General features: G+C 47.6%; 1 protein-coding gene across 1 annotated transcript in view; it reads right to left on the reverse strand.

Moving 5' to 3' along the window:
- Nucleotides 1-13158, reverse strand: part of LOC310707295 (cytochrome P450 2J2-like) — a 32952-nt gene that overhangs the window by 4487 nt on the left and 15307 nt on the right. Inside the window, exons 3-5 of the mRNA XM_083504311.1 lie at nt 8328-8477; nt 7965-8125; nt 707-883 (exon numbers count right to left, since the gene is read on the reverse strand). Coding sequence (XP_083360437.1) covers nt 707-883; nt 7965-8125; nt 8328-8477 — 488 coding nt within the window. The remainder of the gene's footprint in view (nt 1-706; nt 884-7964; nt 8126-8327; nt 8478-13158) is intronic.

Raw genomic sequence — 13158 nt, forward strand, 5'->3', positions numbered from 1 at the left:
CCTTTACCTGTTCATGTGTATTCCATGAATCCTAATCACACCAAAAAGAGTTAGTAACAAGTAATAAGCAATATAAACATAATTATGTTTGTTAATAAAAACACTTTCCTCACATAAGAGTCGTGCCTTGGTTTTTCACCAAATAATCGTCACCTCCCCCTTTCTTTGAAAGGAATAATTGGCATAAAAATGTGACAATTATGGTGAAATATGGTATTTAACACTAAACATATTTCACCATTTGTTTGTCATCATGATAAGCATTGTTCAGAGAGTGAAAGATGAATTTACATTAGTCCTTTCTAGTATATGAAGATAGATGAGACAGGAATTTGGAGTCATACTCTAGTTTAAGAGCATTTTATTTAGGATTTTCTGTTTTCTCAGTCCACATTTGAATGTCAGATGAACATCAATCCAAAGAAATTTATGTACAGAGGGAATGCTCCATAGGCAAGACCCCTTAACACACTTAGGTTTCCACCTCTTTCCACTCACATTTTTAACAATGCTAATGGATGGATGTCAACTCACTTTAGCAACTAAATTGACTATGAAAAATATTTTGTGGGAACTCAATGCCATTTTCAACTGAGATTCAGGGAAAAAGATGCTGGTTTCCTGGCAAGAGATTATTATTCACTTATAACAAGGAATGTGATGATTCCTTGGATGAGCAGTATTTAGCTTCAAAGCTGATACTTACTTTCTCCATCTGAAGTAGATAGAAATCAATGAGATCTTGTGGATCATGCAGAGACTGATTCTCCTTATGCTTCTCTATCTCCTGCTTTGCAAATGAAAGCACCATCTCTGAGCAGGACAAGGCCTTCTTGTGGGGCCCTGGGAGATGTTTCATGAGCCATGGGAGCATTTCACAAAGCTAAAGGAAAGATAGCAGAAATGCTGCCATTACCATGAGGAAGCTTGGTCACACCGTTTGTGCTTTGGATTGGCACTTTAAAAAACATGATCTGCATTATTCTTCAGGGCTAGCATATTAGTTTCTCACTAAGAAGAAGGAAGGTGTCTCTCGGTTTTCTGGAATCTCACAATGATTGGGTTCTATGAATTATCCCTAGCTGAAAATGTAAAAGAAAACCATGGCTCACAATATTTTCCCAGCTCCCAGGCAACATTCCAAAACTGGGCACAATCAGAGGACCCCTCCTGGAGCAAGTTAGTGGCCTTTTATGGTAGGTGGGGGTGGGGGGAATTCAAGTAAGTTCACATTTAAAAGCAAATTTGCCTAATACACAAATGGAAAGACAGCCATCATTCAAAATGTACACTTCTCCATTTTAAAAATTTTTAGTTGTATTTATTAAATCTTCCAGTTTGCCAGTCAAGTAATTCTGATCTTTCATCACAAAAAACTAAACCTTGAAGAAGGATGTTTTTTTTCCCCCGTTCCTTGTTTTCTCATTAAAGATCAATTACATACTGTCACGGGAATTGGGGTTGCTTGTGTGTAAAGCTCTATCTGTTCCAAACTGCTTAGGGGCGGTTGTGTCTTTCCCTGACTGAGCAGCTTGGGTGGTGCTGCTCAGTCGCTCAACCAATCCGTGAGTGGGTGTCTCCTAAATTTCCTCCAGCATAAGAACTCCTTGACGGACAACCTTCGCCTCGCCTCTCTGCACGTAACCCTTCTGCGCAGAGTGGGCGTGCCTAATGGTGCTCCTCCACCCTCCTCACTGACTTCACTGCCAGAGTCTCAGAGCCTCTCCTCCGAGATGCTTTCTCCCTCTCCCTTCTTCCTGGTGTCACCTGGACATTCTTCCCCAGATGACGTTCTCTCTCTACCCTTACTCGTTCCCTCTTCTGCAGAGTCTGGAAGCACCGCCTGCCCCCTCTGCTCCGATGTCAGTTCCCTGACATCCACCTCCCTCCCAGGGCCCTCCCCTCCCCCCGTCCTTCCCTCTGACGGTGATGCAGGAAACCCTCGGCAAGAACTCTCCATCTGACGATTCAAACACCCCTCTCCATTTGCTGCTGTCTCTCCCCTCTTCCCAATCTTCCCAGTCGGATTCTTCTTCGGGCCAACCCCCTCCCTCCTCTTCGGAGGCGGGAAAACCCGCAAACGCTTCCTCCTCATCGGTGGTGCCAAATTGCTCCCCCCAGAATCTCTCTGGTGGTTTGGGCTTTCTCGGGTACCTGCTATGAAACTCCTCCTGCAGGTACTCATCCCTCATCTCTTCTGCTGGGACCCATGCGTTTTCCTCTGCTGGCTCCCCCTCCCATGCCACCAAATACTCCACCCTTCCCCCTTTCCACCTGGAATCGAGAATTTCAGCTGCATGGCCACTGAGTTCCCTTTCCTCCATCTGTGGATGCTAGGGTGTTTCATTTTGCTGACCCAGAAATTCCCTCCCTTCCCTGAACGGTGAGAGTAAGGACCTGTGAAACACGGGGTGCAGTTTCATGTGAGATGGCAATTTGAGCCTAAAGGCCACCGGATTCACTTGCTGGGCTACTTCGAAAGGTCCCACCCTCTTTGGCCGTAGCTTCTTGCACCCTCCTTTGAATTGTAACCCTTTGGTGGACAACCACACCTGGTCCCCCACTCTTATGTTTTCTCCCTCCCTCCGGTGCCTGTCTGCCTGCCTCTTGTACTCTTCTTTGGCTCTCTCCAGGTTTAACTTAAGCTGTTGGTGTAAAGCCTCCATCTCTTCCACAAACTTTTCCGCTGCAGGAACACTCCAACTTCCCTCCCCTTCCCCTGGGAAAGCCCCGGGGTGACACCCATAATTTGCCATAAACGGGCTCATCCCTGTGGACACATGTTCTGCGTTATTGTATGCAAACTCAGCCAGTGCTAATTTGTCCACCCAATCCTTCTCCCTCTCGTTGACGTAGCAGCGTAGATATTGTCGCAGCACGCTGTTCGCTCTCTCTGCCTGTCCGTTGGTCTCTGGATGCCGGGCCGTTGAGAAAACCACCTCCACGTCCAGCAGACTCATAAGCTTCCTCCAGAATCTGGACGTGAATTGCCGGCCCCTGTCGGATAAAATCCTCAAGGGGGCGCCATGCAACCTGAAAACATGCTCTACAAACAATTTGGCCATTTCTTCTGCAGTCACCGCATGCGAGCACGCAATAAAATGGCACATTTTTTGTCATCAAATCAACTACCACCATTACTGCCGTTTTCCCCCGGGCTTTGGGTAAATCCGTCATAAAGTCAATTGATACCACCTCCCATGGTCTCTCTGGTGTTGGTAAGGGCTCCAGTAACCCCGCAGGTGCTGACCTCTCCCCCTTCACTCTCTGGCAGCACTGGCACCCTCGTACATACTGCTTCACATCCTCTCTCACTCGTGGCCACCAAAACTGCCTGGTGACCAGTAGCATTGTTTTATGTTGGCCAAAATGTCCTGCCGTGGGGTTGTCATGCATCTGTTTGAGTATTCTGCTTCTCAAATCCCCCTCAGGTATATACAATGCCCCCTTATAGTACAGTGCTCCGTCCTTTACTTCAAACCCCCCCTGAGTTTCCCCAGTGATACCAATTTCTCGGATTTTGGTTTGTGCATATTGATCATCCCTCGTCAACCCGGCCAGCTCTTGCCTCCCTACGAACACTCCCCCACACACCCATTTGTCCTCGGGAATGACATGACGTGCTTCTGGCCCTCCCTCCCCTTCCTCGTATTCGGGCTTGCGGGAGAGGGTGTCTGCTCTGACATTTTCCTTCCCCGGCAGGTACCTAATTTCAAAATTAAACTTGGAAAACTCCTGAGCCCACCACACCTGTCGTTGGTTAAGCACTCTTGCCGTTCTCCAATATTCCAGGTTCTTGTGGTCAGTACACACCTGGACCTTGTGCTGTGCGCCTATAAGAAAATGTCTCCACCGTCGAAAAGCCTCGTGAATTGCCAGCAGTTCTCGATCGTACACTGTGTAGTTTTGCTCTGACTTGTTAAGCTTCCTGGAAAAGAAGGCACACGGTTTCCACTCCCCATTTGCCTGCTGGAGCAATATCCCCCCTACAGCTCTGTCTGATGCGTCCGTCTCTAGCCTCATCGGCTTCCGCAGATCCACGTGTAGGAGCTGCTCTTTCGACGCGAAAGCCCTCTTAAGCTTTTCAAAGGAACTTTGGGCCTCCTCCATCCATACAAACTTCTTCTTGCTACTGAGACAATCCGTTATGGGTGCTGTTAGATGGGCTAAGTTCTTGATAAACTTCCTGTAGAAATTTGCAAACCCCTAGAACCTCTGCACGTCCTTCCGGTTCTTGGGAGGCTGCTATTCTAGCACGGCCTGCACCTTGCCTGGGTCCATTGCCAGACCTTTGTCTGACAACCTGTAGCCCAGGAACTCCACCTCTTGTGAATGGAATTGGCATTTCTCCAGTTTGACCCACAGCTGATGCTCCTGCAGCCTTTTCAGCACTTCTCTGACATCTTTCACATGCTGCTCCTCATTCTCTGAGTAGATGAGTACGTCGTCCAGGAAAGCCACACAATTCTTGTACAGCAATGACCCCAGCACGTGGTGCATGAAAGCTTGAAAGGTGCTGGATCCCGATTGTAATCCGAAGGGCATAACTAAGTACTCAAAGGCTCCCAGAGGGGTGAACATGGTGGTTTTCCATTCATCCCCCTCCCTCATCCTATTCAAGTTGTACGCCCCCCGAAGGTCCAGCTTGGTAAAAATCTTCCCCTTCCTTACCCTGGCCAAAATGTCATCAATTCTGGGCATTGGGAAAGTCACTGGTTCCGACACCCTGTTCAACCCGCGAAAGTCTACCACGAGTCTGGGCTCCGGGGAGTCTCGCTTGTCCACAAAGAACACTGGACTACCCCCCACCGCCCTCGATTCCCTTATGAACCCTCGCTTCAGGTTCTTGTCAATAAACTTCCGCAATTCCTGCATCTCCCTATCTGACATGGCGTACAGCTTACCCACTGGCAGCTGAGCGTCTGGGAGCAAGTTGATCTGGCAATCAAAGGGCCTGTGGGGTGGTAACCGATCTGCCTCCTTCTCACTGAAGACTTCTTCCAAGTCCGCATACTGAGGTGGTACCTTCCCTCTTTCCCCTGCTGCCACTCCTGCCACCCTGGCTACTGCCATCCTCGGGCTTTCTCCTCCGTGGCAGTGCTCTACGCAGTGGGCCGACCCAAAGGTGACTGTTTGCTGGTGCCACCCTACTACTGGGTCGTGCAGTGGCAGCCAACTCATTCCCAGTATGATGGGTGGTCCTGCTAAGGTGGCTACGTGAAAGGCAATTGTCTCAGTGTGTCTAGAAACTGTCATCTTCATAGGAGGGGTCTGGTGTGTCACCTCCCCTTCCAAAAGTTCTCTCCCATCAATCGTGGTTACTTGCAGGGGATGTTCTAGAGGCACCACCTGTAGCTGGTGTTCTAGCACAAAATCCTTGCTAAAGAAGTTGCAAGAGCTGCCTGAATCCAGCAGCGCCTTCACTTTGATGGGGTGTCCGTTTGGGAGTTCTAGCACCACCTCTATGGCAATGGCTGCTCGGTGAGGGTCTGGTTTGGGCACTTCTACTGGTTGCTCGCCTGGCTGCTGTGCCCGCCTTCCTGCAGCCAAACCTTGCCGTTTCCCGGCGCCTCCTTCTTTTCCTCCTCACTCCCCACTGCCCCCACCATTCCTTGCCACGCCTTCTTCTGAGGGCATGCTCTGGCAAAATGTCCCGGCTGCTGGCATAGGAAACACCTCTTACTGGTTTTCCCCTCCTTCTTACTCGCTGGAGTTTGAAAATCCGCGCGCGCTCACTCCTCCAATCTCCATTGGCTCCTCGGGCGGCACAGTAGACGCTGGCATGTCTGGAATGCGATTGTCATGCCAACACTCTGCTCTCCCTTCCCGCCTTTCCAGAGCGCGTGTCTCTTGCCTGACTCCCACAGAGAGCGCCAACTTGGTCAGCTGGTCCATCGATTGCGGGCGGGGTGAGCGGGAAAGTTCGTATCTCACCCAAGGGGATAAGCCCTCCTCGAATAACATTTGTACTGGTTCCGAACTCAGATCCCACCCAAGTTTATGGATCAGCATAGCAAATCTCGACCAGTACTCTCTCACTGACTGGTTTCCTTGTTTGCACCCCATCAGTTCTTTGCGCGTCACACTCAGTTCTACATCGCTCGAGAACATGTGATCCATCACGGAAAAGAACTTTCTCAGGTCCTTCAAGGCAGCGTTCTCTGCCGCCATTAGGGGTCGAACCCAATCTCTGGCCCTCCCCTGCAGGTGCCCCACCACGAAAGCAACTCTTCCCCCATCGTCGGCAAAGTCATCTTGCTGCAGATCCAGCGCATACTGCACTTCTGTCTTAAAAGCGTTATAGTCTCTGGGGTTGCCCCCAAATGACTGCACAAGTCCCGGTACCTTTCTTGCGATGGGGGTAATCTTCCCCTGGGCGTCATGTGTCCTCCTTTCACCCAGCCGCGCTGCTAGTAGAGCCAGTTGCTGCTCCAAGTCTCGGTTTCTCTCCTCCAGACTCTGTCCGCCTCTGGCTCCCTCTCCTGCACCTGCTCCTCCGGTTTGACTCATGACTGTTCCCCAGTCCTCTTGCACACATGCAACGTAAGGGACTCACGGATTGCTGTCACGGGAATTGGGGTTGCTTGTGTGTAAAGCTCTATCTGTTCCAAACTGCTTAGGGGCGGTTGTGTCTTTCCCTGACTGAGCAGCTTGGGTGGTGCTGCTCAGTCGCTCGACCAATCCGTGAGTGGGCGTCTCCTAAATTTTCCCCAGCATAAGAACTCCTTGACGGATAACCTTCGCCTCGCCTCTCTGCGCGTAACCCTTCTGCGCAGAGTGGGCGTGCCTAATGGTGCTCCTCCACCCTCCTCACTGACTTCATTGCCAGAGTCTCGGAGCCTCTCCTCCGAGATGCTTTCTCCCTCTCCCTTCTTCCTGGTGTCACCTGGACATTCTTCCCCAGATGACGTTCTCTCTCTACCCTTACTCGTTCCCTCTTCTGCAGAGTCTGGAAGCACCGCCTCCCCCCTCTGCTCCGATGTCAGTTCCCTGACACATACATTTTATGAATACATAAGGAGCTAGAAAATAAAAATTGGACTAATATAAAGCAATGTTAAAAACTGAAATATGAAAGCTGGAAGTGAGGAGGCAGAAAAAGGTCCTCCTTTCCTTCCATTCTGTAGTTTTAATCTGAAATTTTAGGCTTAGTACTGTGCCCAGAGCTCAGAAACTACTCACAGTAATAAAATTCCTTTTTGCAAAATGCGCCTTGAATGCTGATATAAATTTGCCTGTAGTTTGCCAGTCAAGTGATGCTTACAAAAATGGAAATGCAAATGATATACAGTCCTACAATATACTGCTTTGCAGAAATGTGTATATCGGGTAAAATTGCAAACAAATGTGTGCATTAGGATAAATTAACAGAAAAATGCTGATGAAGTTTCATGAGTCCTTTTTCTTAAAAGATCCGGAATGTATGTAGAAATGTGGGGGACCGAACTTAAGTTTGGCAAAAAGGGTTTAGTTGGGTCATACAGAAGGGAGCTGCTTTCCTTAGCAGTAGGGACAGTGCTTGAGTTGCAGGTCTCTCCTACGTTTAAAAAATTCCAGCCAAGGCTGGCTGCAGGGGCCTCACCATGGACTCACCATGGACCTCATCATTGTCATTGCTAAGTGGCTAGAGAGCAGATACACTTAGTTTTCAGTGATGGCAACAAAACTATGTAATTCCATTCTTGAGAAGATTATTTTGTTCACCTCTGTCCCCTTTGGTGGGCTCTTGATGACCTGTTCTGAAGGCCATTATTCCATTTTTATCCCATCTTTCCTCCAAAGAGTCTTCTGTAGTGGACAAATTCTTCCTACTCCTTTTTTAAAAAAATCTCAATGGTAATCATGAGAAATTGATCAGGCTGTGAGAAAGTAAGTGGCCCTTATCTCAGATCAATTTCAAAATACTGATTTGTGGTATTTAGGGAGACCTCTTTGGCATAGTAGAAATGAAAATGACTACTCACACTATGAACAACGCTAGATAAAAATTTTAGGACAAAATCAATGGCTTCTATCAGCTTCTGGAATCGTTCATCTTCAAGAGCAAACCGGTGCCCAAAAACCACAGCACATATCACGTTGGAGACTGAATTAGTCAGGGGCATGGAGGGGTCAAGTGGCTGTCCTGCAAAATAAAATTATACTAATGTTAGCTCAGCTGCTCCTGTTCGTACTGAGAGTGGGATTTCATGGTGGCCAAGAGAAACTGCTGGGATCTCCTTTAGGAACCAAGAAAAACATATCACATTCCTTTCTAAAATGGACAGAGGTAGGACACAAATAAATCTTCATACACCAGCTCAGCACCATCACCTAGCATCACATACCCTTTGAACGTGCAAAAACCTCCACGAGCTGATGAGCCTCCTCTGTTATTTGGTGCTCCATGCCTTTCCTCCCCGACCCCAACTTCCGCATAGTAACTACACCAAAGTGTCTCTGTTGCCGCCAGGTGTGACCATTTGATAATACAATACCTATGGGAAATCAATGAGAAATTATTACTTACAGAAATCAATGTAAAAAGTTGCCATCTCAGAACAATGTTTACTGAAGTTCATATCCTTGCTTGTAAGAGCTGCTTAGTCTCTCTAAAGCAAAGAATTACAAGATGATGCAGAAAGGATTCTTGGTACAAATTGGAGAGAATTTAGAGGGAAAATCTATCAAGCTTCTGGTAATGCTATTGGGAAAAGAATGGAAGTGGTAGAAATGGAAGTTCTTTTCTTTTTCTCTTGCTAAATTTCCCTACAGGAAATGCGATCGCAAGATATACAACTGGGTGTAAAATAATGAATATACAAGTAAATAACTATGGATTATTTTAAAATAAAAGACTACAGAGGAGAGTTTCCTGTTAAAATAGAAATGAAGGATTTGTTGTTTTTAAACATGGAAGAATGGTTGGAATTTTTGGGGGGGAGATAAGGCCATCATACAGGATTGGAAGAGTGCTATTCGATCCACTTCCATCTGTCTCTTGAAGTCTGTGGTTTCAACTACGGGTGCTGCCACCAGCTGTAACTGTTCCGGTTTCAAAATATGCCTCAGCCCGGTGTCTGACTCCCGCTCCAGATACTCCAGCTTCTGGGACAGGACGTCCGCCCACTGGTTCTGGTGCCCTGGCATGTATCAGATTCTGAAGTCGAAAAGAGCAAAAAAAACCTTTGCCAATCTAGTTTGCCTCTGGTTCAGATGCCCCCCTCAGGTCCAGCTGAGTAAAAAATTTCACCGACCGTAACCTCTCCAGCAGGTCACCCATATGTGGCAAGGGGTATTGACTAGGAATCATGAGGTTGTTGGTTTTTCTGTAGTCCACCACGAGACGTCTTTCTGGGGTGTCTTTCTTGTTCACAAAGAACACTGGTGACCCACCAGGTGCTCATGACAGCCTAATAAACTCACGTTCCAAGTTCTTCTTCAGAAACTCCTGCAAGTTGGCTAATTCTGCTTCTGACTAGGAATATAGATGACTGGTTGGCACCAGGCACCAAGTCTATTTTGCAATCATAAGGTCTGTGGGGTGGGTAACCTATCTGCCTCCTTTTCACAGAACACATCCCTATAGGCCTTATACTGTGGGGGTATGGAGCTCTCCTCCCCCATGAGTTTCCCCCCCTACCTCTGCCCCCTTGGCTCCTACCTCTATTGGCACTTCGAACCCTAGGCAGTGTGCTTGGCAGTAAGCTGAATCAAACGTTAAAGAACGCTGCCCCCATGCTATTACTGGATCATGCTTTGTGAGCTAACGTGGTGATGTGAAACATCATTGTCTCCTTGTGGCCTGACAACTCCACCCCCATGGGCCATGTGGCATAGGCAAATTGCCTCTTCCCCCCCAACGGCCTGCCATAAATTGGTAGCACTTCCAATGGGGCGTCTTGTCTCTGTGTGCCCAGCTTCTGCTGCTCCACAAAGTCTGAGTCTAAAAAGTCCACGGAAGCCCCTGAGTCTATGAGTCCCTGGACCTGCACCCTGCAGCTGCCTGGGAGTTGTAGTGTCACTGGCACCGTGATCCCAGGAACCGCCGTTTCAATCTGAGGGCTCAATTACTGACTTCCTTCCCAGCTGCCGGCCTCCTTCATGGACTGGGGCTTCCCGTTTCCTGCCAGTGCTTCCTTAGATTTTGGATGTCCCTCTACACAAGCCCCAGACAGAAAACCCCCAGTCTTCTTGCTTGGACACTGTCTTGCCAAATGTCCAGATTGCCCACATGCAAAGCAACGTTTGTGACGTTGGCCCCCCACCATTCAAGCTGTTCCAGGGTTCCCCCTCCCTGCTGAGCCCAGTTGCATCTGCTCTGGAAGGTCTCCCTGTCTGGGCATGCTGCCAACTCTCTGCTCAGGCATGTTAAGAATGTGGCTTCTCCAACTTCCACTGCTACTGCCTCAGTCCAAGCTTCAGTGAAGCTCGGACCACATCATCCAAAGAGTCCATGGGCAGCATTCTCGCCAGTTCATCTAATATCAATTCATTCAACCCCACCCAGAACATGGCTGCCAAAGGCTGGCTGTTTGCTTGCCACCCAAGCTTTTGAACTAACAAGTTGAATGCAGTCCATAATGTGGAGACAGAATCACTCCCCTGGTGGAGGTTTAACAGTTGTTGTGCAGAGGTAGCATTCTGCAAGGGATCATTAAAGATTCCATCCATAGTTTCCAAAAACTCCCCCAGGTTTGAGAGGGTGCTGTGCATGGCTGCCATTTGAGGAATTGTCCATCCTTTAGCATTGCCTTCTAACATGCTAATTGAATATGCCACTCTCTCCTTATCAGACTTAAAATCCACTGCTCCCTCGTCTAGAAAATAGAGAGCTTCGTTTTAAAGCCAAGATAGTCCACCAGGTAACTTTCATATTTAGAGGGATTTTACTGGCTCTGAGAGTCCTTTCTTCCTCTAAATGCAGTCTTTGTTCACCCAGGGCCCGGTGAGGGTATCTAGCTGTGATTTCAGCTGCCAGCTGTACTGCTGCAGTTCATTTATGGCATCCCTGGGCTCTCCTGCCCCCACTCCCGCTGCTCCAGCCCCCATTGAGTCCACACCCTCTGCTACTTGCCTTTGCATTCTGCTCTCTATTGTCCCTCGGTGTGTGAGAGAAGAGAGATTTGGCAAGCTGTCAGGTTGGTAGGCTCTCCCACACAAGATGCAGTCTCTGACAGTTTTATTGTTGTTGTTGTTTAGTCATTTAGTCGTGTCCGACTCTTCGTGACCCCATGAACCAGAGCATGCCGGGCACTCCTGTCTTCCACTGCCTCCCGCAGTTTGGACAAACTCATGCTGGTACCTTCGAGAATACTATCCAACCATCTCATCCTCTGTTGTCCCCTTCTCCTTGTGCCCTCCATCTTTCTCAACACCAGGGACTTTTCCAGGGAGTCTTCTCTTCTCATGAGGTGGCCGAAGTATTGGAGCCTCAGCTTCACGATCTGTCCTTCCAGTGAGCATTCAGGCCTGATTTCCTTAAGAATGGATTGATTCAATCTTCTTGCAGTCTATGGGACTCTCAAGAGCCTCCTCCAGCACCATAATTCAAAAGCATCAATTCTTTGGCAATCAGCCTTCTTTATGGTCCAGCTCTCACTTCCATAAATCACTACTTCCATAAATCACTACTTATGTTTAAATCAATAAACAAGATGAGCTTGAGCTCTTGGTACAGCAAACTAAATATGACATAATAGGCATCACTGAAACCTGGTGGGATAAGTACCACGATTGGAATGTAATAATGGAGGGATACAATCTATTTCAGAGAAACAGACCAGACAAGAAAGGAGGAGGAGTAGCGTTATATGTCAGGGATGTGTATACCTGTGAAGAGATCCAAGATTTAGAACCTCAAAGCCAAAGTGAGAGCATTTGAGTCAAAATTAAGGGAGAGAAGAATAACAGAGACCTCATTTTGGGAGTTTGCTATAGATCCCCAAGCCAAACGGAGGACATAGATGATGCCTTCCTGGAACAGATGGCCAAGCATGCAAAAGGAAGGGAGATAGTAGTAATGGGGGACTTCAATTACCCGGATATTTGTTGGATGTCAAACTCAGCCAAGAGCATAAGGTCAAACAGATTCCTCACTGGCCTTGCAGACAACTTCATTGTCCAGAAAGTGGGAGAAGCAACAAGAGGAACAGCCATTTTAGATCTGGTCCTAACCAATGTTGATGACCTGGTTAGTGGGGTAGAAGTGGAAGGATCATTAGGCACGAGTGATCATGCTCTTCTGAAGTTTACTATACAGCGGAAAGGAGCAGCCAAGCATACTAGGACTCAATTTCTTGACTTTAAGAAAGCCGACTTCATAAAGCTTAGGGATGTGCTGGGTGAGATCCCATGGACAGTAATACTAAAAGGAAAGGGAGTTCATGATGGCTGGGAGTTTGTTGAGAGAGAGATAGTAAAAGCACAACTTCAGGCAATACCAATGAGACGGAAACATGGAAGGTGCCTAAAGAAGCCAGGGTGGCTATCTAAAGAACTTTTAACTGAGTTAAGATTAAAAAAGGATGTGTACAAAAAATGGAAAAAGGGGGGGGGTAACCACCAAAGAGGAATTCAAACAAATAGCCAGCATGTGTAGACACAAAGTCAGAAAAGCTAAAGCACAGAATGAACTCAGGCTTGCTAGAGAGGTTAAAAGCAACAAAAAAGGTTTTTATGAGTATGTCCGTAGCAAAAGGAAGAACAAAGAAACAGTGGGGTCACGCAGAGGAGAAGATGGTGAAATGCAAACAGGGGACACAGAAAGGGCTAAACTCCTCAATGCCTTCTTTGCCTCAGTCTTTTCCGATAAAGAAAACAATGCCTGACCTGAAGAATTTGGATCAAATGATTCAGCAGAGGAAACACAGCTCAGAATAACAAAGGAGATAGTACAAGAATACTTGGCTTGTTTAGATGTATTCAACTCTCTAGGGCCAGATGAACTGCATCCAAGAGTATTAAAAGAACTGGCAGATGTGATCTCAGAACCACTGGCAGTCATCTTTGAGAATTCCTGGAGAACAGGCGAAGTCCCGGCAGACTGGAGGAGGGCAAATATTGTCCCTATTTTCAAAAAGGGGGAAAGAGAGGACCAAAAATAATTATCGCCCAGTCAGTCTGACATCAATACCAGGGAAGATTCTGGAGCAGATCATTAAGCAAACTGTCTGTGAG

This window comes from Podarcis liolepis (genome assembly GCF_965112155.1).
Source record: "Podarcis liolepis genome assembly, chromosome: 5".
In the NCBI taxonomy this organism is placed as follows: domain Eukaryota; kingdom Metazoa; phylum Chordata; class Lepidosauria; order Squamata; family Lacertidae; genus Podarcis; species Podarcis liolepis.